This window comes from Triturus cristatus, chromosome 6 (genome assembly GCF_964204655.1).
Source record: "Triturus cristatus chromosome 6, aTriCri1.1, whole genome shotgun sequence".
Classification (NCBI taxonomy): domain Eukaryota; kingdom Metazoa; phylum Chordata; class Amphibia; order Caudata; family Salamandridae; genus Triturus; species Triturus cristatus.
In genome coordinates, this window is record NC_140589.1 from 980,189,092 (window position 1) to 980,216,396 (window position 27,305).

General features: G+C 45.3%; 1 protein-coding gene across 50 annotated transcripts in view; it reads left to right on the plus strand.

Annotated features, from left to right (window-relative positions):
* LOC146820883 (uncharacterized) overlaps nt 1-27,305 on the plus strand; it is a 1,936,624-nt gene that overhangs the window by 1,169,698 nt on the left and 739,621 nt on the right. For 38 of the 50 annotated variants that reach the window (XM_085611721.1, XM_085611696.1, XM_085611722.1 and 35 more), the window contains one exon: nt 2,986-3,015. The exons of the other annotated variants lie outside the window; for them this stretch is intronic. In XM_085611721.1, coding sequence (XP_085467847.1) covers nt 2,986-3,015 — 30 coding nt within the window. The remainder of the gene's footprint in view (nt 1-2,985; nt 3,016-27,305) is intronic. 50 annotated transcript variants of the gene reach the window in all.

The window sequence follows — 27,305 nt, forward strand, 5'->3', positions numbered from 1 at the left end:
TTGTCTAGCAGGGTCCTGATGTCATCGGTGGTGGTCATGAGGGCAGTTTTGGTGCTGTGGTTGCTGCGGAACCCGGACTGGGATGGGTCCAGGGTGCTTTTCTCCTCGAGGTAGCGGGTCAGTTGTTTGTTGACGGTCATCTCGATGACCTTCACCGGGAACGGGAGCAGGGAGATGGGCCGGAAGTTCTTGGGGTCCTTGGGGTCCGCCTTGGGTTTCTTGAGTAAGGTGTTGATCTCGGCGTGTTTCCAGCTTTCCAGGAAGGAAGCTGTCTCAAAGGAAATGTTGATGGCTTTCCGGAGATGGGGTGCGATGGCGCTGCTGGCTTTGTTGAAGATGTGGTGTGGGCATGGGTCTGACGGGGATCCGGAGTGGATGGTGTTCATGATCTTGATGGTGTTGTCGTCATTTATGTTGGTCCAGGAGAGCAGGTGGTTGGTGCGGATGGTGGTCGTGGGGGGTGGAGGTCTCATTGGTTGTCGGGGCGGTCGTGGCGTTGAAGCTGTTGTGGATGTCTGTGATCTTGCGATGGAAGAAGGTGGCCAGCGAGTTGCACAGGTCTTGCGAAGGTGGGATGTTGTTGGTGTTTGGAGTTGGGGTTGGAGAGTTCCTTCACGATGTTGAAGAGCTCTTTGCTGTTGTGTGCGTTGTTGACTAGGCAGTCTTTGAAGGAGGCCCTTTTGGCGGATCTGATGAGGTGATGGTGTCTGCGGGTGCCGTTCTTGTGGGCTGCGTAGCTGTCCGGTGTTCGTTCACGGTGCCAGTTCTTCTCTAGCTTTCGGCAGGTTTGCCTGGAGGCCTGAAGGTCTTCAGTGAACCAGCTGGCTTTCTTTCTGGTGTGACTGTTGGAGGGTTTCTTGAGCGGGGCGAGGGTGTTGGCACAGTCGTATGAAATATTGTCTCCGGTTTAAGATGTTTTTAATGTAGAAAAATAACTCAATCTTTTCTTATTGCTAGTAACTTCAGAATACTGGTACATCAAATATTACAATCTATTCGCTAGATACTTCTTTACCATCTATTTTTGCCTCCTTCTGGTGGCTAGGAGTAGACCCAAAGAGATGCTTCAATATCACCTTAATGACCACTGATCTTGAGTATATCAGACTGGACAGCAAGGAACCCCTTCACACAGGGCTTTGGGAAACATATGGCACTGATAGCAATACAGCTAAAACAAGACAAGGGGAACATTATTAAAAGGTCCTTATAGTAAAATAGAAGTATTTTATTGGTTAACGGCCCCACCACCACCACAACCAGGCCAGATTTCTTAAATGAACTACCTGATCCAGGCTGTACTACAGGTGATAGTCACCATTCCCAGCAGAAACTTCACATAGATGGTGATAAATTCCTCTTGAGAATGGTCGAAAGTTCGAGCAAGTGCAAGTCAGTGCAATCAGTCAGAAGAACCCCCCCAGGATAGCTTAACTGATTCAGAAGAGGAAATGAGTCACAATAGTGGGTGCAAGAGCGGGGTCTAAATCAGGAAGGAACATGAATCAACAGAACTCTTTAAAGAGGAAGAAAAGTAAGGCAGGATCTTGTATAAGGTCACTGCAAAGTCGAAATATCTAATCAGTCAAGGCAGGAAAAAAAGAAATGCTCTGGTCAACAGGTGTAGTGCTAGCTGGTCATATTGTACACCAAGGAAGTTGCTAAGGCACTGCCCTATGTGGCTGTGCTTTTTTAATGGTCTTACTGTGATTAGTTATTGGTTTTAAGTTTGTGTGGGGGGCAGATGAGTGAGCTGTACTCTGAAAGCCAGAGCTTGCCGTCCTGCAGCTGCAAGGACCTTGTATTTTGTTGGTGTATCTTAGAAGTGCTCACTTAGTGGACTGTCACAGTATCCATTGTAGTTTTCCCAGCTGCTGAAGTATCCAGACGCCACTTATTCTTGTACTTGTGGGTGAGTGCCTATGTGGTGTGCCTACAATGGAGGGCAGGGCGAAAAGGGTAGGATGAGCACAGCAGCACCCAGTTCTAACAATTTCCTCAAAAAATAAAAGAAGACAGACAGTCACAGCACACCGTTCTCTCCTTCTACATTGCCTCATTTCTTCACACATTTGATCTCCATTGATTCACAGCTTCTAAACCTGCAAAATGTGTGTATCCATGTTGCAAGGCACAATAATATTGGTAAGGTCATGCAGCATTGTGGAAATACTGCAATAAATAAATGTTGTTACATCAGTCTGATGCACTATACAAGACGTCACTGCAAATCATTTTGTATTTAACCTAATTTTTGTAGACCTTGTAGCCATATATTAAAAATAGCTTCATTTGGTCTTGTGAAGTTTTTGAGGCCAGCATAAGTTAAGGTGGATCTACCACCAGAGGGTAATTTTCAAAATTTAAATAATGTTCTGACCATCTGCCACCATATGGTCCCGCTTTCTTCTTATGCAGGTTTTTCTGGCCAAGTACGCAGTTGCTTGGAAAAGGTCTTGCCAATATGGTGACATTTAAATTCAAAACATTTTTCTCAGGCCGTGTCCCCTTTGAAGTACAACAAGTGTGCCTTGTCGGATAGGATATATCTAACTTTGCACAAGTCTCTTAAACTATGTTAAAGTTTGTTCAAACACTGAAATTTAGAGAAAGCAAAAAAAAAGACATTATGATGCTTATGCCACAGGTACATTGTTTTTTAAAGATTGTTATTCAGAATTAAGCTTTGAAAATAGTATAATACAAGTCATAGGGGAAAATGAGGAAGACCAGACTGTAATAGGAGCGAGGATAGATTGAATAAACTCCTGAAATGGCTGCAGCTAGATGATTACACTGGATGTGACTCACTTTTCTTTAAACATACCACTAGAGTTAAAGAAAAAACGGGTTTGAAGTCTTTTCGTGTGAAGTGGCTAGCTAGCATAATTTGTAAATGCGACATTCAGAGCTAAATAACTGTTCTGTTCTCTTTATTTTAATTTGTAAGTTTAACACTTCATTGTGTCTTTATGTTTATTCTAGAAACAACGAAGCCAAAATCTAAAGTAATCAGTAAGTAGTCGTAGATTCGATCTAAATATATTCTCTTTTCTTTCTTGAATATGCTAATTGTGTCTTATATTGGCAATCATTTTAAAGAAAATAGAATTCCTCCCCCACTTTCACTAGACCAGTATTAGTGTTCTGAAAAATGAGAGAACTAGATTTTTCTGCAGCAATGGGGAATTCAGTATAATAGATATGCAAACCAAAAACTAGGTATTGCTTTCCCGTTCTGAGACAAATGAATGAATAATTACTACGTCCAAAGATAACTATCTCCTTAGTTTTTAATAACGGTAGAAATGGGTTAAAATAATGAACACCAAGAACAATAACTAGGTGAATCACTCATGTGCTTATTTGTTCAGGAAATCTAACAGAATGCAAGAAACTATTCAACTGTCTAGCACATTGGTTCTTAAACTTGTGATTTTCGTGGACCCCAACTCAATCATTGCTTGAATCCAGGGACCCCATAAATCATTATTGGAATCCGGGGACACCCACAGTGGCCCTAATTACGAGTCTCGCAGTCCTCCTTGTGGTGGTGCAGCAGTGACTGTTAAGCCACAGCCGCACTATTGATCCGGACGCTCCATTGCGAGTTGGGAGATCAGACAGCCCTGGGACAGTCGATGCTGCCAGGGAACCACTGTTTCCTGGCAGCGGCACTGCGGGCTTGATGCCACAGTATGTTTGGCGGGACAGCCGCGGTCCCACCAAGCATATTACGAGTTTCCTCTCTGCCATGGTTCTCATGGCGGTTCCCCCACCATGAAACCCGTGGCAGAGAGAAAAGAAAGACACCACTACAGGACCCCCTGGTGCCTCACGCCATTTGGATGCATGCAGGGGGGCACAATATGTGCCAGCCTTTATGCATGCACCTCAGTTCCAGGGTCTGTTTTTGGTGTTCCAATTGCAGTGTCCGTTTTCTGAGGGACTGCTGTGGAACAGCAAAAGAAATACTCGACAAACAGGAGGAAACTCCTATCTGGCGGACGGTCCGACCACGGCTTTGGCACAGTGGAAGCATGGCAGTGGTGTATCGCCTGCTCCCACTGCACCAAACGTTGTAATCGGGCCCTTAGTTTTTACTGGAGGCTGGAGCTACTGGCTTAAGCAGTTTTGATTATTTGAACCTCAAAACAGCACACAAATATACAGAAACAAGCATTCATCAAACAAATACACACATTATTAAATATTTTATTTAATTCACAAACAAATGTAAAAAAATTAAAATAATCATTGTATTAGGAAGGTTGGGTCTTTTCTAAATTCAACAAAGTCGATCCATCTTCCATACTATGGGCCACATTTATGTATCTATTTTGCATTCGCAAACAGGCCGATTCGCAGAATCGGCCTTTTTGCGAATGCAGAAAAAGACGTTTCTCATGTATCAAATCCCATTTTGCGATTCTGTAACCTGTGACCGAATCACAAAATGGTTTTGTGATTCAGTATTTGGAAAGGGCATGTTTAGGACATCCCATCCAAATGCCTTATAGCAGCGATATGTATAAATCGTTGTGACCATGAATGCAGTCGCAAATTATTTGCATATTAACACCAACTTCAAGTTGGTGATAACCCATTCGCAAATGGGGTGGGGACCTCAAGGGACACCTTCCCCTTTTGGAATGGTGGTAAAAACGAATTTTAAGAGTAGGCAGTAGTCCCACGACCACTGCCTGTTCTTAAAAAATGAAAAGAACACTTTTCATTTTTTTCTTTTAAATGCAGCCCATTTTCCTTTAAGTAGAATGGGCTGCTTTTAAAAAAGCACGATTGATTTATTGAAAAGCAATCACGGACATGGTGGTCTACTGACCCTAGAAGGCAACCATCTACGTGATTTTAGCGATTCCTAGGGAGTCGCAAATTGCGATCTACCTTATTAAAATGAATGAGGTAGGTCAATTTGTGAACCCCTAAGAATCCCTAAATGAAACTCTATGAGTTTCATACATTTGGAAAAGTGATTACCTAATTGTGAATCCCAAGAAAGTCACAATTAGGTAATCGCTATTACAAATGTTAATACATGTGGACCTGTATTTTGTTTGATGCATTTCCACTAATCAATCTGAGGACATCAACTTAATTTTTAGCCTCTAAATTTAAATTCCTTCACATTTATGGAACATTTTAAAATTTCCATTTTCCATTTTAAATGTTGCTTCTTTATTTATATACACTATTAATCTGTCAATATTTTAACATTTTCTAGGACTCAGGGACCCAATGAGAATCGCTGGTCTAACACATTTGATATTTGAGCACCGTGCATATTGTTAGATTATGGAGGATGAAAATTACAAAGGATGTAAAAGGGACACAGCATAAAAGAGAATACAGACCACCAGACAATGTGGTAAATAGCACAAACCTTGCTTTGTGTTTGGCCCACTGAGTTTGTGATGGTACCAATGTGTGGTTGAGCGGGGTAGTGTTTTTGAAATATAAATTAGCTTGAAATAGCGTTGATAGATGATACCCTGGAAATCATAGTGCAGCCAGGTTCAAATGAAAAAATATGTTTCCCAACTTTTTTGACAATAGGGATCTGTGATAGCTGATTTTCTTTTACATAAATTGTGGCTTTATATCTTCATATTTTCTCCTTGAAAAACATGCAAACAGGTGGTTTGTGAATTAAAATGTACTTCCTCTAACTACATCAAACAACCACTCTATTTAGCGTTACATACTTTGGCATAAAGGGGAGAAGCACAGACCACATATTTGCTGTTTTAGTGTTTGAAAGAGGCCACTTTATTGAAAACAGATGCACATCACAGATTGACCCAAGGCCTTAGCCTTAACAAACTAAACCTCACTATGCAATCATTATATTATGTCCTTAGCCCCCTCCCTTTAACGATCCCTCCTCCTTACATTTTAACTTGCCACCTTGTAGTGCCTATCTTGTTATTAAATAGTTGGCCTTCACTCTCTTCACACTTTAACTGACATATATTAACATCTAACGATCTAAGTATCCGAAACATTAACTTGTAACATCTTAATTACTCCAGGTTTAACTTTATTGCCACCCCCCGTTGTCCTGGTTCCCTAAATTTACCACAATCATCTTTATCTAGAAACATGGCAAGTGAAAGTGCCAATCGCCACACAGAAAGGCACTGACTTTCTGTCCCCTCCAGGAATCCTTGCTCCCCCCTGTCCCTTTTAGTGTGTCCTCCAGCACCTCTTTCCCCTGCATTATGTATAGCTCCATCCCATAGTTGGACAAGTGAACCCCATCCCCACTAAAAAAACTCCAGAGCGTCATATCTTAATTGTGGATATCCACAAAACCTTCCTTCCAACAGAAAAACCGCATGTCCCAGTTCACCTTGCACCTGGCCTTATTAAAAGCTGCTGACCTGTCCCCCCCTCTCCATTGCCTCCTAGGAATAAATTCCTTCCAGAAGATAAGGTTGCCAACTTGCCTGCCCACTGCCTCTTAATTTCTAAGCGATCCCCCTCATCTCCTTCAATAATGTCAGCCCTTTCTTTATCACCATATCATTCTCCCCCAAGTGCAGCATCAAAATATCCGGACATGTGTGCCTCTGCAACAACCTGTTCAAACATTCCAACAATTCGTGCCACTGCATGCCACCTTTGCCATGCCAAGTGATGTTAACCAACCAACGATTGAAACCCAAATTAGCTCCTTGCCCCTTCTGAAGTTCATAGCCCGCCATCCATTTAACAAACAAATGTCCTACCATCCAAATCAATAGTCCTACTGAGTCCGGGCCAGCCACTGCACCTGGAATGAGCAGTATATTTGAGACACCAGGCAAAAGATACACTATTAGCATTCTCTCTGTTCCAACCTCACGTACTGCTGAAAACACTTTGATGACCACCTACCCAATTTGCATAATCCTGCCCCTGCCCCATCCCTGTCATGCCACTTCTGTGGCCATCCAAATCCTGAGCAAGTGAGTGCCATATTGTCCCGAAGGTTTCCTCACTTCTGACAGTGATTTCATCAAAACACTTAGTAGTTGGAAAGACGTCACCCCTCTGCCATTCATGTGCCCTAACATTGCTCATTTTGATGCCCTGGTAAGTGCCCTGAAGTTGTTAGCCAACCTCATCTGGCACAGTCTCAAAAATGGGAAAGACTGCAAGATACTGTCTCCCCTCTGGCTCTCTGATCAGTCTTAGACTGCTGAATGAGCAACTCCAAACTATACCTCCTGTCCCCAACATCCTCCCATACTGATCCCCCCTCCCTACCATTTAGACGCTCTGAAGTCCTCAGAAAACATCCAAGACATTAGTGTAGAGAACAGACATCTCTTCTTCCTGCTGTTGCATAAGTCCGGCAAGACCCCCACCGCTTTTCCCAAGAGCTGTTGTGACAATGACCTCCAAAATCTGGCTTTCAGCCCCGTTCTCTTGCCCAACCCTCCTGCATCCTATTCCCCGACTCCCCGACTGAAGACACATAGCCTTACAGGAGCTTGCCCATTAATGCAATTCCTACAAATTTCCCTACAATTGTGATCCTGCATAACCCTTTTTCGATCAATGCCAGTAAGTACTGAATTATGTCCTCCTCCCTGTGCCATATCTCAGACCTTTGCCTAGTCGCACTGTCTAAGCACCTCTGCCAAGCCTGCGTGTACGGCTTTCTGGTGGATTCTGCCAGAGACCCTACCACCAACTGAAGCATTCTTTTTTGCCTATGCTCCATATTGCTCCTGGCATTGGGGTATTGTCCTAGTCTGTGTCCATGGCCAGCCCATGGAACCTCTCCTATTGTGAATGAGACAGAGCATCCGCAATGTCATTGTCCCCGCCCCACCTCCGGCACATGCCTAACACTGAAAACTACATAATGTCTCAAGTAACCCAATACAAAAACCCTCAACAGTTTGAGCAACTGTTCATCTCAGGAGGATAGTCATTGGCCACATGAACCACTGCCATATTGTCAATTCAGAAAAGTACCATATTGTGAGCCATTTGTCTAACCCAAAGCATCACAGCCACTACTAGGGGAAACAAATCTAGGAAGGCTATTCCCCTGTCCCCCACTTCCAGTCCAGAGGCCACTCCTCCACACACCATCTGCCCCCCAATACAAACCGAAACCTAGCCCTTCCATGGCATCCAAGGGTATCTATATGTCCGACTCCCAGTCCTGTGGGGTTACAATCGGGATGCCATTGAACTCCTCCAAAAACTGGCACCACATATGTAGATCCTCCTTTGCTTCTGCCAACAATCTAATGTGGTGATGAGGCAGGGACAGCCCTGCTAATGACAAACCAAGCTGCCTACAAAAAGTCGTCCCAGCCCTCACTACCCTGCATTCAAAGTTGAGATGGCCTAGAGCAGCCTGTGCCTCCCTGACTGTCACCTTTTGCTTTTGTAGCATAGCGTCTAGCAACAGCTGCATACGTACTTTTTTGTCCACCGGGAGACTCTCCTCCATGGCTACTGAATCTAGCCCAATGTCCAGAAATGACAGCACTGTGCATGCCCGGCTATTTTCTCCTGTGCCAGTAGCACCCCAATGTCACCCATAAGTTCTTGAAAACTTGCCAACTGTTGTCGACAGCCCGCAGAACCGAGTTGACCCACAAAAAATAAATTGTCTAGGTAGTGTGTTACCGTGGCCTTCCCTGTCTGCCTTGTGAAGCTCTATTGCAAGAACATACAGAATCTCTCAAACAGCACACATGAAATGGAGCAGCGCATTGGAGGGTTTTGTCTACATACCATGAGCCATCAAACTGCACCCCAGCAACTCGAAGTCCTCTGGCTGTACTGGCATTTTATATTCCACTTTGCCAACAAAGCCCCAGGACCCACTTGCTCTGACATGGCCACGGCCACGGACGAATACGACAATGATGCCCCTTCTTCCGATATGGAATCATTGACTGAGACCTCTTCCAGACATGCCAAGTATTGTATTAGCATGATTTGCCCCCTCTCTTTCTTTGACATCATGCCAATGGGTGAGACAATCAGGTCCTGCATTGACCATGCACTGGAAGAGGCCTTTATCCTACCCTCCTATACCTCTTTTTGAAGCTTTGCCTGCACCAACTGTTTGTGTGACCGTGCTGTCTTCAAATTATCCCCCCACAGGTGTACTCTTGGACCTTCATAGCCAAACCTGAAACTCTCCTGAGAACCTGCAATCAACAAATCAGCATCTTCTCATTTGTGGTATGGGGCCAACTAGTAATCAATCTGCTCTACCTCATTTGGTGTATGAGCCCTTGCCCATGTTCCCATGTGAACCCTGAACTCCCTGGTGCCTGATTACCTGGGTGCTGTCAGCTGGCCTTGGCATTCATTCTGCCCAGTCTGTTGCCCCTGACTGCTATCTTCTTCTCCGTAGCACTGCAACAGTGTGTGTTTCCCTCCACACTTGGAACACTCATGCCAGAACACCTAGTACTCCCTTGTACATACCCTTATATTGAAATTCCAGAATGTCCTGAGCATGCCCCCTTGTGGCTTTGCTCCTGCCCTAATCCCTCATCTGGAGGAGCGCTACTGACAGGGCCAGTATACCAGAGGGTGGCCAACAGCCGTAAATAAGGTCTTCATGAATTTCTCCGTGCCTTTTGTCTGATGCCACAGATCTTTGTCAATTTCTACCCACATTGCCTCTGGATCCCACGCTAAATGTGTGCACAACTCCTCATCATATTAAGCCCATGCCTTGCCCCAATATGTATTCTGAGCCCTTCTAATCACATTCTTTTATTTGAAATTTACTTTCACCGTCTCGGGTATTTTTTCCTGTATACACTCGGGACAATCAAGAATGCCGCTATCCAATTTTCTATTGTTGCTGGCACCTTGGGCGACTTGGACAGCTCATATTCCTCTTCCTTGCTTGCAGATCCCTTTGGAGCAGCTTCAGCATCTCCACATACTTCCCTTTCCATAGTTACTCCCTGGTAGCCAGCATTAAATAGGCAACCAAGGGTTTTGTTGCCCCCATGTACAGGAGCTTCTTAATTTTAAGTTCCTTATTCTCCTTGGCTCCCCTTCCTGTCCTGATGCTCCCACGATCCGATCCCGCCACTTCCTGCCTGCGGTGTAGCTGATGCAATCTGGGTCGCTTGATCTGGGTTGGCCCCGTTTTCCTGTTTGGACTTGCCCCTGCCCGTCACTGCCTCTGCCGCTAAGAGCTATATGTCTGTCCCCACCCCAACCTCTTTGACGTACAGACACTTTCTCAAGCGTACCTCTCCATTTCCCCTGTCTCCCCATGCCTCCACCCCACTGGATACCGTACTTTTTACCCCCCGATATCCCTCTACTAATGCCCTTACCTGACATCAAGGTCGTCCTAGGCACTGCATCCAGCTCCCTGACCATCTGGAAGGGTTCCATGTCCACCTTCACCTTTTGATGAGTTCCCAGATCAGCAGGTCCGTCCTGCAACACACTAGTCACAACATTCGAGGAACCCCCCCCATGCCCCACTTTGCCCCAGAGGCGTTTTTCTTTGTCTATTGGTACACCCTCTACTAGTTCCCCTTCAGATTCCTCTCCTCATAGTCCAACTGCTGATGCGGGTCAACGCACTCTCACACGCCTTTGGGTAACCTAGCCTGTGTATCCAATTGCATCGGGTCCCTTGTGGCCAGCCCCTTTTCTGCCACTAAGGGATATCCAGGGGCCGTTATAAGCCCTCTTAACTGCCTTCCTCGGTGCCGCATGAATGGCGGCCCTCCATTGCAGGGGCTGCACTGACCCATCTGGGTTGCTGCACTGCCGAGGCCACCCCAGACTTTCATATGACAGCAACGTCACTATGCCATGTTGGCCTCCGGCTGGCCGCACTAGAACCTGCCATCCCTTGCTCTTGGGAACAATGAGCCACATATGAATCACCTGAGTCTGCTCTCCTTTGTTGCAACATGCCTGCAAAACATAAGGGTGGTCCAGAGTGCCGGAATTAGTGCCCCTGCCTATCTGTTCTTTGCCCTGCTCTGAGATGCAAAGCCAGCACACTCCTCTCTCCTTGACTCGTGGAGCCCCTGCTTCTTCGTCGCCTCATCTCACCAATGTCTTGCCACCACCAACGTACCCCCCTTTGAGTGCCCTACCTTCTCGCTGAGGCCGTGCCCCTCCCCTGACTCCCCTTGAGTACACCTTGAGAGGTGTCCTAACCTTCCATCTTTGCTCTCCCCTTCCTCCCCCTACCCCTCTTCATCATGTCTGGCTTCGTCCTCGCTCCCTTCCAACATGGCTGCTACTAGTGCTGTGGTGGGACCTACTGCTTGATTCTTTGCTGACATGTCAGACCTCCGCTCCCCCTCCTGCCCACTTGGCCTCCACTTCCCCAAACCCACTACTCTCCTTCCTTCGATTAGCTATGTCACAAGTCCCGTAGGAACCTCTCCAGCCACCCCCATGTCCAAGGACCCTGACACTATTTCCTTCCCACATCTCTCTTGTGCCACCACACTCTGCCCCCAGCCATGTCCTACCTCCCACTCCATCCCTCTGTCATTAGAGCACGCCATAAGTGCCGCAGCCACACCCCCACAGCATGCCTTGCCGGGTGCACCGAAACCTGCACGCTCAGGGTTACCAGATCCATGAGACCTGCATCTGGCAGCAGGTGCATGGCTTGTTTGACCCGCTTATCCAAATACATCACTGACCCAAATGTAACAATAAACTTCACTAATCTAAATTTCACTAATGTCCTGATCACGGGTCACCATGTCACTCTACCTAAAATGGTGGCCAGTGACAGGAAAATAGCTGGTTAAATTGCCTCAAACCAGCCCAACGTTTATAGCCCTAAACTAGCCCAAAGACAGCCTGGGCTGTCCCATCCAGCCAAAAGCACCAGGGGGCCCATTATAGCAACACTATACTTCTCCATCAAAAGTATGTTTCTCCATACAATTTTACAACCCTTTGTGCAAAGCTTAATTGAAAGTATTTTTAAGAAAACGCAAGGTTTTCAAGCACAGAAACTAAAATTTCTTTGAGTTTGGGAATGCATTCTTGAGACTTTGTTTTGTACCTATGAGGTTACATTTGGACGCCCATAGACGGTATTTAGTGTAGGCGCAGCGTCAGCCAAGGAAACCCCATGTGAAAATCCCTTCAAGGTTATGATGCTACAATTGAAACCAACTCTTTCATTGTACCATTTCAGAACGAATTTAAAGACACTCATCTTCAAGAAATGCTCTTTCCATCACCACTAACAGACCCATTGTCCTGCCCAGCCCCCGTTGGATACCATGTGACGACGTATTGCTTTTTCAATATTTTATTCCACCCCACCTTCTTGAATAATGCTCTATTGGTTTTAAGCTCAATTTGCCTTCTTTATAAATCCACTTGAAATTTGCCTACATACATATCTATATGACAAACGCCTGAGTTGTAGTTGTTATTAATAATTTTACCTACTAAAATAAAATTATTATAAACAATATTAGCTAACCTTGAACAACTAAAACATATTAAAACAATAAAGAATATTACCATATGGTTTGCAGTGATAAACAATAGTGACTTACTAATCAAAATCAATAGATGAGTACCTCTAATTAAAATGTTAAAATATGAATAATTGCTAATACTGATCTCTTACATGGGAAGAGAGGAGTCATTGAGGTACATTCTTCTGCTGACCTCCACAGGTTTAATATCTCCATTATTTTCTTAATACACAAGTTAATAACAGGAAAATGGCATCAGAGATGAATTGTAAGCAGGTTTCATGGACTCCTAGTAATTTCACAATCTATTTGCACTTAACAACAGAACTGGCACAGATTCAGTAGGAAGGGAAGATGTTACGTGAACACCAAAGTGTTCCATCTATGGGCCCAATTCGCAAAGGTAACCTTAGACGTTTTAGCATAAACTTAGATCGAGTGTCTAAGTTTACGACTTTGGTAATTCACAAAGGACATTTATGAGTACTATCTTCATGTCCGCCAGATCTCCGCCCCAAAGTGCGGACTTAAAGATAGTACTCGTAAATGCCCTTTGTGAATTCCCAAAGTTGTAAACTTAGATGTTTGGTCTAAGTTTAGACCAAACGTCTAAGTTTACCTTGGTGAAATGGGCACTATATGCCACCAGCAGGATAACACCCCACCTACTTCCACCACTCAGTTGGATTGGTCGCCTGCTCAAACATCATCTGCCTTAACAAACTCTAGAGATATTGTGTCCTGTTTGTCTGTCCCTAGTACTTCAGTACAGCTACCGACTGTATACCAGTATTTTATACATCAACATGCAACTTTAATCCGACACAAAATAAAAGGTATGTGGGTGAGAAGAGGATGGCACTGCCTACTATGCCACCGCTCTACAGACAGAAACTTAGCATGAGTCAAAGTAAAAAAAATATATATTTAGAAAGGGCGGGAAAAGTGTTTGGGCAGGTGCACCAGGGATTGTGCATAGAAAAAACAATGCTTAGATTTTGGTATGGATAGGAATTGAGACTACATATGCAAAAATATCACACAATTGCGTAAACATAATGCACTTTGCCCAACAGTTAACCATGATTTTTAGTTTGGTTGGCTGATACACCAGGTTGATGTACTTAAAACCGCTTCCATGGTGGCAGTTGAAAATTCTTCATATTTAGGAATTTTTCCCCTGTGTGCAGGCCCGTAGTTATGGGGGAGAAGTGTGGGGGTCTCTAAGGGTGGGACCAGACAGATTTTTTGTTGCGCCCCCTTGAATTTCACAGGCCAGGAAGCGTGATAATTTACTTGAATTGCTCTGTATGTGTCTGTGCTTCATATATGTCGAAATAAGTTCATCTTGCATGCAAGTGAGAGAAATGGTCTGCATGGTTAAATAAACATTCCAAGAGGCAGACTTTTCTTTCCCTTTAACTAAGATCGCCCTATTTGTATAACCTCGGATATTTGGTACAAAAGATGAGGCTTTTAACCATTGTAAAATAATAATGCTTTACAATTGAAAAAACATGCAGCAATTTGAAGTTTGGGGTCTTGGTTACTGGATAGGTAGTCAAAAGCAGTGTGAAAACGTTCGGTTAGCAGCAGCCCCCCTCAATCAATCAATCAATCACAGTGAGTGTTTGATTCTCCTTTTAGAGAAGTTCTGCTCCATGATCGATTTGTAAAACATATCATCAAACTATTCATTTTACAGACAATTTTTTTGACAAGGTGGCTAAAAAAACCTGAAGGTTTTGTATTACATCCTGTGGAATTTTTCAAAAATTTAGAGTCCAGGACAGCAGCCATTAACATTAGGTGCCTGCAGCATGTTAAACTATAAGAACACTGGGCCATATTATCAAGAATGGCGATAACATTATCGCCGCTTTAGCGGCAGGAAACTGCAGCTAAAGCGGTGATAAGGGGCTTGATAATATGCCCTTGTAAATTCCAATAGAAGCCCAGGATCTGGTGCGAAGGACATCAAACCTGGGCTTCTTTTGGAATTCACAAGGGCATATTATCAAGGCCCTTATCGCCGCTTTAGCGGCAGTTTCCTGCCGCTAAAGTGGCGATAATGTTGTTGTCATTCTTGATAGTATGGCCCTCTGTGTGGCAGATTTATCAAGACGTCACTGCTGCAAAGTGATGCACAGGGGCGCTGACCGGTGCGAAGCCTTCATAAAGTATTTGCTTACTGTCATAAAACTTTTTTTTGCGCAGGAAAGTTGCCCTTTGTGCACCTTTGCACTTCTATGCATCAACAGATTGTCAGACCTGGCTTTAAGGCAGCCTCTAAGTAAACGTTTCACTTATTGCATGTGTGCTGCACTATACGCCACACTTCCAATGTGGGAAATGTAAATAAAACCATCTAGGCAACAGATTTTGTACTGGATGGCTGTCATTCCAATACAAAACTGATGCTAGATATCATGCACACACCTTTGCACTATGGTGCAAAGGTGTGTGTGTGTGTGTGTGGCACTAGGACTGTTTGTGTACCAGAATGCCAGTCTGCCAGTGCAGGAAACTGATTAAAATTAAGATTTCTTCCTATTTTCCAAAATAGGAATGTATAGCCTATGTAATACATAAAATGCACGCAAACAGACCTGAGGAAATGGTGAAATGGCGTTATTCAAGAATTTCATGATGTAATTCTAATATCTACGGTTTGCATACATTTAACCTGCCTAAATGGAGATTTCTTTAGAGATAGCTGACAGATATAAATTACATTACACAGGCATAACTTACATATGTCACAATGTACCTCTGTTTTGTGAATGGGGCCCTACATATTCAGAAGTGTGCACCTTACAAAGTCATTTAGCATCTTTCGAACCTGACCTTGTAGAATGTATTGCATTAGTAAATCTCTCAGTCTTGGAGCACGGCAGCCTGTGGGATTAGTGCTCAGAACAGCCCATGTATGTCCTACAGAGCAAAACTGGTGCTTAATTTGAGCCCGTGGTTTCCTGTGCTGGGCACCGGCACTTAATTGCCAGAACCTGCCCTTGTGACAGTTGCCACATGGTGGCACTGTTTCTGTAATTTAAAGATGAGCAGAAAAACAGTTGTTTGTTAATTCAATATAAATTCAAAACACTAATACCTGCCACCCAAGCCATTTTTAAAGCTTTGGCTGCCTTGAACAGTCTTAATTATCACACTTTTAGCAGTGTGATGGTTGGTAGCTGAGTAAGTGCAGCAGCAATGCGTGGTGCAAACTGCGGAGGCCTCCTGACGAGTGCCCCGGAACTTTTGTTTTACAAATTAAGAACTGAGCACAACTATGGGGCATAAGGTTAAATTTTGGAGCCTTCAGCTCTATGAAAAATAAAGCAGTTTTTTAATAGATATTCATCGAGACCATCAATTAACCCCAAGCCATGAGGCGTATTGTCTGGCAGTCCCTTCATGTTAGCCTATAGCACTCTCTCTGCAAAGTCTTTCTTGTAGTGTCTGCATTTAAAGGACCACCAGGCCATTTCTTGGGAGCACTTGGTATGCCCTCTTTAAGGAAATATGCTGTGATTGGACTGGAGAGACCTCTAATTGAAAAACAAAATGTAACTCTGCACTCTTATGTTCCTTTTCCTAATCCTTTACATTTCAAGACAAAGAGGAATGAATAAATAACCAGTATTTGTTTTTTGAACTTGAAATTAAAGGCAAAATAAATAAAAATAAAATTAGTGTAGCACACAGGTCTAAGCGTTTTTCAATGAAAATATAATTACAATTATTATTGTCCAAACAAAATTGGTAATCATTTTATGAACCATAAAAGGATTAAATGCAATGTTGCTGGGATTTGAACCTGAAGACTAATCACAAATGTCAACTGTAATTTAATAATGCACTGTGCTACCCTTTCAGCATTACTGGATTGAAACACATTACAAAATGAGAGTTATTAATACTCAAACCTTTCAATGCAAATATGGCAGCCTTGCTGAGAAGTGTGAGCATGGCCCAACAAAAGTATAGCATCCAGATGAGAAGGGCTGGTACTGATTCACTTAAATGTACAGCATCCCCACTGAGAAGATTATATACTTTCATGTAAACTTATTATGCCCTGTTGGGAAATGTTAATACTGTCTATTTAAAGTATAATTGGCCTTCTAGAAGTGCCACTGTTCCCTTAAAAGTATGGCAGGACTTCTGAATAGATTTTGTACTTTCATATAAAGATACACAAACTTTGCTGAGAAGTGTTGGAACCATCTAATAAATGTATCAAAGCTTTGACCGTGAACAGAATACCTGAAAAATGTTAGTGCTGTTCAATAAAGTTATGCAGTCTTTTCTGAGAAGTTTTACTTTGGGGACTCTTAATAGGATGCATGAGCCTTATTGGGAAGTTTAGGCACTGTGCTGCTGTGCTTTTTTGCACTCTCCATAAAAACTATAGAGACCTGATAAGAAGTGTTGTTACTCCCAAAGTAACATACAACAGTCCCTGTGAAAAGTATTGCTTTGCCCCACTAAAAACAATGGTCCTGGACCGATCCTTTAAGAATAATCGCTTGTTATGATACTAATTGTTCAACTTAGTTTGAGCATCTGATTACTCAGCTCGCGGTAACATGAAAACGACTATAGGATGTACAACAGCCAATGATTTCAAAAGGGCATTAGCTAACACAAATCGATGCAAGTCCTTCACTTACTCATGAAAACAAGGCCCATTGTGGATAAAACGTGACAATGTAAATTCTATAGTTTTAGCGTGTCTAGAACAGATTCACTTAAAAGTTCATATGTATGCGCAGATCACATAAACGCCTATACTCTCATAGAGACACAATGTAGCCTTCTGGTTTGTCCGTGAAATAGACGATAAGGGGCATCTTTGAAAAAATATGATGATGATTTTGTATTTGTGTTGGACTATGCAATGTGTCATCTCTATCACACTCATTTAGCTGAAATTTAGAATATCATATGGGCCTTGTTTTCATGAGTAAGTGAAGGACTTGCATCGATTTGTGTTAGCCATTAAATGTGTTCCTTTAAATCAGATGTCAAGTCAAGTCAATGATACTTTATTCGATAAAAAATTTCATCATAAAAGTAATATACAGTATTCATGACCTGTGTAGACACATGCTGCTAAATACAAAATATATCTTCATTAAAAGTTTGTACAACACGAGGTCACATAAAAATTTCTAAATACAGAAAATACTAATTAAAATACATCATTTTACTCTGCGTAACAACACATTTCACCTACTAAATAAATAGCAGTGGCCACTAACCTAGCCCTTGAGCCATTCCTTCATTGTGACGTCCCGGCCTGCATAGTGAGCAGGAGTTTTAATCTCCTCATACGAATCACCCAAGCACTTCCAATAAATTTGGCGACACCACACACCATTGATGAAGAGGATGTGTCGGTACAGAGAACTCGCAGTGCCATTACGTGACATCGAAGGCCCAAGCCCCTGCATAAGAGTTTTAACCAAATTCTTCTGGATACTCTGTAAGCCGGGCAAGCAAACATAAAGTGCGCCACAGACTCACTAGGGGCTGCACAGCACGGACACCCCTTTGATGAACTACCTTGTGCAGTCCACCCGGAGGTAAAGGCATTTGCAGGTAGGGTTCCATACCTAACTTTTAAGTATAATGATCTATCCAGTGGTTTCTCGATGTAATCAAGGAATAGTTCAAATTGGGATGTCCCCTTTATCTCTAGGAACCGCTCGGTGAGAGAACCCACAGCACCTCTACGCAAGCTCTCCAGCTGGACCCACTCCCAATAAAGCTTTTTGATAACTAATTTCGGGGGCGGGGATTGGCTCTTCCATAGATCACTTAGACCTATAAGTCCCACCAGCTGCCGTAGGTTACTCAACCACTTAATCCTGTTGCCTTTATCCAACAGGATAAGTTCGTCCAATGCGTCAGCATAGTTGTTGAGCTCCTCCGTCCTTCTCAGCCGTGCCCAAAATAGTAGAGGGCGTAGGCGCACTAACTCTTTAAGGGGGCGCCTGCCCATATCTAAACGTAATGGTGTCAGTGGGGTAGAAGCTGGTAAGGCAACCAGATCTCTCAAGAACTTGTTTTCTGAGGTGATTAAATCCTGGACATTCTCGAACCCCCAAAGTTCCGAGCCGTACAGGGCACTTGGCAGAATTTGGCCTTCATAAATGGCTAGGGCCGGGGCCGCGGGTTTACTCACTGACTCCCTATGCTCACGTAATACCACCCCAGCAGTTCTTTTAAAATGTAATAACATTTTAGCCAGATGGTCGTTCCAGCGCATCCGACTATTCACCCTAACACCCAAATAATCAAAGGACTCCACCATATCCAAGGACTCCCCATTGAGCGAAAAATTATTCCGAAATCTTCTGGACGGGGAGAGGGCCATTAGTTTCGTTTTCGAGGTATTAATTGTAAGGCCCCTATCATTACAAAAATCACTAAAGCGATGAAGTAGCTTTTGAAGACCAGCCGGGGTTTTTGAAATCAGAATGGTATCGTCCGCGAAGAGGAGAGTTGGTATTTTTTCCCCAGCCAGGGATGGCGCATCCGCCGCCTCATCCCTCAGGTGATCCACCACACCATTCACAAATAGGGAAAATAGGGTCGGCGCCATGACACATCCCTGGCGGACTCCCCTCCTCACAAGAATCCTCTCGGTCAATTGGCCTTGGGCACCCCATCTGATTCTTGCATAATTTTCTTCGTGGAGCTTGACTATAAGATCCAGAAGATAACCCGGCAAGCCCATCTCCTCCAGAACTTTCCATAGCCTAGCTCGTGGGACCAGGTCAAACGCCATCCTGAGATCTATAAACGCCAGGTAGAGACTACCCTGGTTTATTAACACAGTTTTCCAATAGATCGCAAAAAAGCGGAAGACCTGGTCCATTGTGCCCACTTTTTTCCGGAACCCGGCCTGGAAGTGAGAGAGGACCTGTTCCTCCTCCATCCATGCACCTACTCTCAAGATGATGACCCTGCCAACCACTTTCTGAATCACGTCTATCAGACTAATTGGTCTGTAGTTGGCAGGGTCCTCCCTGTCACCCTTTTTAAAAATTGTAATCACTTCTGCCCCCTTCCATGAGTCAGGGACGGGATGTCCATTGGCTATTAGGTTCATTATTAAAGCAATGAGTGTGGCCCAAGTTGTGGGGTCGGTCATAAGAAGGTCCCCCGGAATACCATCTTGGCCCGCTGCCTTCTTCGGGGTTAGATGACCTATGGCCACTACTATCTCAGAGGGCACAAATGAATTCTCGAGCATGGCAACGAGGGGGGCCCGATTGGCTGGATCCTGGAAAAAGGGTTCGGGTGCATCTTGACCACCGTAAATTGTTGAAAAATGGGAATGCCATTGTTGGCTAGTAATATGATTAGTCAACAGAGGCCTATTAAAATTTCTGGCCTTATTAATCAAGTCCCAAAACAGTGAGCCATTTTTCATTTTAGATGCATTTTTAAGGTCCTGCCAATGCTGTTCCTCCCACTCTTTTTTAGCCCGTGCTAGTTCGCGGGCATACTCCCTCCTAACTATTTTAACTAGCGGTTGATTCTTTTTACGGAGGGCGGCAGCTAACTCACGTCTTTTTACCCGACACTTAGTAGTGTACCAGGGGTTACTGGGTTTGGGAGCTTTTGTTTTATTGCTCTTAATTAAAAATAAATTACCTACTTCTTCAATGGTGTTATTATATACCAGAGGAAAGCGTGTATCCTGAGCAGCCCCTATCCCCAAGGCTAGAGTCTCCAACTCACTAGTCAACACATCAATGTGCGCCTTAATCTTTATCAATTTATCTGGGTGAGAGGCAACCTTATCCCATTTTAATCTTCGGTTACCATCATAGGGAGTTACCTCCTTTGTTATCTTCGGTGGAGCAGTATTTGGGCCACCTGTTAAATTTCTCCACCCTAACGACAAACATAGGGGGTTGTGGTCACTATCCTGAGAGGGAACCACCTCCATATCCACTAAGTCACGCCACATGGTGACGTCCAGTAGAATGTAATCAATTCTGGATGGACTGTTAAGTCTATTGAACGTCATCGCCCCATTCCTATCAGAAGGCGATCTACCATTCACTGCTCTTAGATTATGTTCCACAGTAAGAGCGCTGATCTGTAATGCTCTAGCGGACCACTTTTTAATCGGGGGCAGTGCCAGCGAGGGGATAGATCAGCTTGCATCATCCTCCTCTATGCCCAAGGGGTCATCCTCACTTAAGGGTTCGAATGTGCAATTAAAATCACCTCCCACAATTTTTTGGGAGTTTGGGGTACAATTAGCTAGTGACTGTTCTAGGATCGTAAATATACAAGGCGTTTTAACTCCCTGGCTCCCTCTAGCATAAATGTTGAATAGCTCCACCTTGCTTCCCTTCACCTGGCCTGGAAATGAAAGGTGTTGAATGTCCCTACACTCCAAATCATGGACTATGATATTCCAATTTAGATCTATTTTTATCCAAATGTGCAAACCCCCAGAGGGTCTACCTTATCCGCAACTGAGGGCGGGCACACAATAGGTAGCATAGCCAGTTTTGTAAACTGGTGATAAACTCCAAGTCTCTTGGAACATACAAATATCGAATTTTTCAATAAAGTTGTTCCAATCCGGGAGAACCACTTTTTTTCCCAACCCTGCTATATTCCAAGACAATAGATGAATTACGTTTTTACCACTAGTAAACGGGACTAAGCTAACTCTGTTTTCTCCAGCCGTTACCCCTAACTCGATTGTTTCACAAAGCTCTACCTGGTTTAGCATCTGTTTACCTGTATCATAACTACTACCTCCCACAGATAGATGGTGGGTGTCGGCTAGGAAACCAACAGCTGCTCCAATTACCGGGGGTGGAGATACCCTATCGCTAGTTTGGGATTCATCAGCTACTTTAGGAATCACAATTGCGCTCCCCTTTAATCTGCCTAAACTTTGGCTATCCCGATTACCCTTCCTATGCTGTAATCTTCAATCGCAATCATCCATCCCGGAAAAGACATCAAACCTATTCCCTAGCTCTAGGGGCGTGAATGGCCTCATATGGTCCACTCTCAGCTTGTTGAACCTGGAGCCTCTAAAAGGTATCGTATTCCAACCTTGATGGTCGAATCGCGGGTTCATAGCATGTGGTGCTGTGGGGATGGCTGAATAGTCTCTATGGTTTTTCCCGGCATAGGTTGGGGGTAACACCAAGGACCTAGGGTAAAAATAGGTCAGGGCTCGAGGACTAATTTGGCTGTTACCATTACCTAAAGGCCAGTTTAATATAAAATCAACCACTTGTGGATCTCTAAAGTTAATCAGGACTATGTCTCCTTCAACGTCCTTACTTTTACCACCAAGCCAGGGGAGGCGTCTGGCGTATAATATTTCTCCATTAATATTCCTGTTTATAGGTCTATGTATTCTTAACCAGTGTATGATTTTGTTTTTCAACTGGTAGAAATCTTCGCTCTTGTTGTCAGCCAATATCGGGACCCCTGTCAAAACCACCACCAAGGGCACGGCTTCTGGGGGTAAATCAACCTGAGGGCCAATGAACCTAGGACCCCGATCCCGCATGGAGCTATCCTGCTCCTGACGTGTAATCCCTAGGGGTGCTGTACTAATCATCTCCCCAGGGGTATTAACAAGCTTGCTAGTTGGGAATTCCATAGGCATCCGAGGGCCCTTACTAACACGGTCAGGAGTTGTATGTTCCCCAACCTGAAATACATTACTACTAAAATCAGAAGTTTCTTGGCGAGTGTTATTAGTAGTAGGTGCTGGGGCCTGGAGGCTATTGCCATTTGTTTGCACCTTTTCTACTATTGTCAGTTTTCTCAGTGTGGATTCCATATTCTCGAGCCTATGCTCCAGCCTCTTCAGGTTGTCCATAATGGGCAATATGAGAGTGCTGAACATATCCCCCAGTTTAGTTAGAAAAACAGTGTCAATAGCGGGCGCCTGCGGAGAGTTAACAGTGGGCTGAGTGGGCTCCTGAGTAATTACGACTAAGTCCGGGCCCCCAGAGAAGGTACAAGTGGCCGGAATTGGCCTACCTTCTGGCCCTATAGCTGGCCCTGTAGCAGTTTCACTTCGAGTCCTTGTATAATTACCAAACTCCGAATGGTGGATCCTAGGGTTGATTAGGGCCACCCCCTCCCTACGTCTAATTTTCCTAGGTGGGGGACCATAGATTTTCCTCGTGGCCTGGATCTTAGCCTTTTTCCCATTTTGTAACCCCCGGCCTGGAGGTCGTGTGTTAGAGACCTTGGGGTTTTTTATAACATTTAAGGGAGGGGAATCATTGGGAACATGAACACTGGGAACATTGTTTGTAGGGGAACACTCACGTAATAGTAGCGGGACATCCTCTTGAGAAGGAAGGACGTCGCTATTACCACAGCTATTGCAGACGTCTACGGGTACCTGAGGATTAGGATCACCTGGAGCCCTACGTTTCATATTCTCAATAGAGCGTCGTCGTTCAGATCTACGCTCAGCCATAGTATCACCTTGATCATCAACCCGTAGGATATTTTTCTTGAAATAACTGTCTAGAGGGCCAGTTACCACGCCCCTCATCGTGTCCCCTGGCAAATCGCTCCCACTCAGGGCCATTACACTTATAATAATGAGAAACCCCTGAAACCCAAGGACACAGAGACCAGGCCCAGCCCTGCCTCGATCGGCCTCGGAGGGCCTTGAGGGCCCGCTCTTAGCCCGGTCTTCGCTCCGGGTTGCGCTCCGCGCGCGTCCCGCTAGCGCGTTCACAGATAGACCACGTTATATACCAATAAACAGGGAGGGAGGAGCCGGGAAGAGGAATCAGGTGTGGCGGGCGGATTGACGCCGGGCTACCTGGTCCTCGCAGTCCCGGAAGGGTGCGCTGCTCCGATGAAAACAAATGTCCCGCTGTGGCTGGAAAGCGACCTCTCAGTCCAAACGTCAAGGAAAAGGTGAATAACTGCACCAGTAGCGCCTACGAGCGGCGCCCGCGAAGCGGGGCCGCGAGGCATAAGGTACGCTGGCAGGGAGGAGCCGGGAAGAGGATTCAGGTGTGGCGGGCGGATTGACACCGGGCTACCTGGTCCTCGCAGTCCCGGAAGGGTGCGCTGCTCCGATGAAAACAAATGTCCCGCTGTGGCTGGAAAGCGACCTCTCAGTCCAAACGTCAAGGAAAAGGTGAATAACTGCACCAGTAGCGCCTACGAGCGGCTCCCGCGAAGCGGGGGCCGCGAGGCGTAAGGTACGCTGGCAGGGAGGAGCCGGGAAGAGGATTCAGGTGTGGCGGGCGGATTGACGCCGGGCTACCTGGTCCTCGCAGTCCCGGAAGGGTGTGCTGCTCCGATGAAAACAAATGTCCCGCTGTGGCTGGAAAGCGACCTCTCAGTCCAAACGCCAAGGAAAAGGTGAATAACTGCACCAGTAGCGCCTACGAGCGGCGCCCGCGAAGCGGGGGCCGCGAGGCGTGAAGTACGCTGGCAGGGAGGAGCCGGGAAGAGGATTCAGGTGTGGCGGGCGGATTGACGCCGGGCTACCTGGTCCTCGCAGTCGCGGAAGGGTGCGCTGCTCCGATGAAAACAAATGTCCCGCTGTGGCTGGAAAGCGACCTCTCAGTCCGAACGCCAAGGAAAAGGTGAATAACTGCACCAGTAGCGCCTACGAGCGGCTCCCGCGAAGCGGGGGCCGCGAGGCGTGAAGTACGCTGGCAGGGAGGAGCCGGGAAGAGGATTCAGGTGTGGCGGGCGGATTGACGCCGGGCTACCTGGTCCTCGCAGTCCCGGAAGGGTGCGCTGCTCCGATGAAAACAAATGTCCCGCTGTGGCTGGAAAGCGACCTCTCAGTCCAAACGTCAAGGAAAAGGTGAATAACTGCACCAGTAGCGCCTACGAGCGGCGCCCGCGAAGCGGGGGCCGCGAGGCGTGAAGTACGCTGGCAGGGAGGAGCCGGGAAGAGGATTCAGGTGTGGCGGGCGGATTGACGCCGGGCTACCTGGTCCTCGCAGTCCCGGAAGGGTGCGCTGCTCCGATGAAAACAAATGTCCCGCTGTGGCTGGAAAGCGACCTCTCCGACGATAAGGGGCATCTTTGAAAAAATATGATGATGATTTTGTATTTGTGTTGGACTATGCAATGTGTCATCTCTATCACACTCATTTAGCTGAAATTTAGAATATCATATGGGCCTTGTTTTCATGAGTAAGTGAAGGACTTGCATCGATTTGTGTTAGCCATTAAATGTGTTCCTTTAAATCAGATGTATTCTGTTGAATTGATAATATTGTATGTATGAGTCAATGAAGGACTTGTACTGATTTGGGTTATTCATGTATTCAATTACAGACCCCTGAAGAAGGGTCAAGTTGGACCCGAAATGCATTGGGTGTATAAGTTTCTAGAAATGAACGCTTGCCGCATCTGAGAATATAAGATGCCAGAAGAATTTGTATATAAAGAATAAATGAAGAATAAAACCTTTGATGATTAATCAATAAAGATTGATGTGAACATTATTTGAATATCAATTTGAGGAGAAACATCATGTTTCATTTTAAAAGTGCTCACATCTAAGGGAAAGGAGGTCCTGACCCACATAGACTTGAACATGAATGACTGTGACAGGAAATAACATCTACTGAGTTAATTAGCATCCTGACAACACATGATAACCCAGCCCTTCCCTATAGTGATGGTGAGATCTCAACAAATATATTCTTTATTTCCTGCATTAAGAGAAAATTGTTGTACTTTCTGCAGCTATGGTGCAGAAAAGCAAAAGTCCATCAAATAATAGGGTTATTTCTATACAAGGAAAATAAGTTAGCTGCCTAGAGAGGTCAACCGTAGGAAAGTAGGTGTAATGTTTTTTCCCTGGGTGGGTGGAACATTTCCCTCCCAGCCACAGTGAAAGCCATGTGCAGGTGACTGCAGAGAGATTGCACAAACAGAACAGGAATCTGGACCCCTACATGTGTCACTGCTACTCATTGCCAAAGTAGCAGAACTTTGGCTTTTCAATCAAGGGTGGACTTCTGTGACTAAAGGTAGAGATTGAGGAAGCAGTCAGTCTACAATGATCACGTGTGCTACCAAAATAATCTACACCTATTATGTATGCTACTTTTGTGAAATGTTCCACTAGAGCGTCTTATGCAGGGCCGGGTGCAATCCATGACATTTTGGCTGACTATAATCGTAAGGCCATGTCTGAGTACATTGTGTTTCTGTGTTGTGCTTATGTCTTCAAAAGATAAAAGACTTTAAAACCCTGGCCATAGGTGCACCATTTACAAAACATTTTCTGTACATTTTACTTGAGGTAAAGTCCTCAAACTTGAGTAAACTTGTGTTGACTGTCTATCCTGTTTTGACCAATGATCCTATCCAATGTCAGAAGAGAAACCATCTCTTTTAAAATGAAGTTTAGATACAGTGGCCAAGATGGCAGACGGGTAAGAGGTGCTTCCCGGTCTCTCTGTCCTGGCCACTGATCGTGCCTCCCCATTCACTCTTCTCCAGACCCAGTGAATGGCTTGAAGTGCTGGGTGACACAGCAGAGACAGTCGGGCATCCACTGACATCCACTGACATCATCGGACTGCACAGCGACCTTCTGTATGAGACCCTGGGTCCACACAGTGACGACTCGGGCGGCTCCGCGCTCCTAAAATGGTGGTGCCCGATTCCTGGGGATATTAATGGGGCTGTGCCGTCACACCCCCTGTAACTGAGAAGGCCCCAGCCGGAGGAGCCCTGCCACCATCCTGCCACGGCCCTCCTCAAGTGTTCGTGGGAGGCTGGAGGCCTCATTGATGCAGCTGGACCTATGCGCCTAGAGGGCGGGAGTGGAGCCAGGCTCCATGGAGTGCAGGAGGAGAAGTTGAGGAGAGGCAGGAGGCCACGCAGATAGACTTGAACTGCACCCAACTGGATTCGGGAACCCAGGATTTAGCTGAGAACCCTCACAGTATGAGCCACATGCAAGTAAGGGCTGAGCGGCAGTACGCCATGTTGCTTACACTGCCTGCACCAGCGCTTTCCACATTACACGTTGCCTAGACCCCATTCACTTCCTAGTAGCCCACCTGGTCCTGTGGGAGGCTACATAATCACTTGGGCCCTCGTTGTTTCCATGTCAGGGCCTTGGAAGCCTCTCTGAAGAGACTGGACCACTGGATCACTTTCTGGGTACAAGGGAGCTCCAACTTCTAACCTCAGTCATAGAGATAGAACCACATTCATTGTCAGAACAAGCAGCGACCATTTTGTTAACTCTCCTCCCGGTGCACTGCACTTTCCGAGCATGGCGACTGAGGTAGACTTTATTACATAGACCAGAAGTAGTAACGAAACTTACCCAATCGATCACAGTTTACTTAGCTATTAGCGATACTGACGACACCTCGGTCACCATCTTATAGAAAGCATTGAAGGTAGTCATTAGGGGGAAGCTGATAGCCATATCGGCTGCAGAACAAGCTCCGCTGTGACAAGAGGGAGCATCTCCATAACCAAGTACAGGAGCTAGAATGCATACACAAACGCACAGGTGCCCGAGGGTTTGGCAGCAGCTAGAAGGAGTGCAAGCTCAACCAGCAGGGCTAGGCAATGAAAAAGCCAAATATGCATTGTTACGGCTTCGACATTCCTTTTACGTAGGAGGGGATAGATGCAGGAGGCAGCTGACTAACAGGCTAAGGGTGCAGCAGCAGGTCATGATTGTGGACTCCCTGGTGACTAAAGACGGCACGGCAGTTGTTGGGAACATCCCCACAGCATCTACTTTTTGGGATTTTTATGAAGACCTTGACTCAGAGCTATCTCTAGCACCAGAGGCCC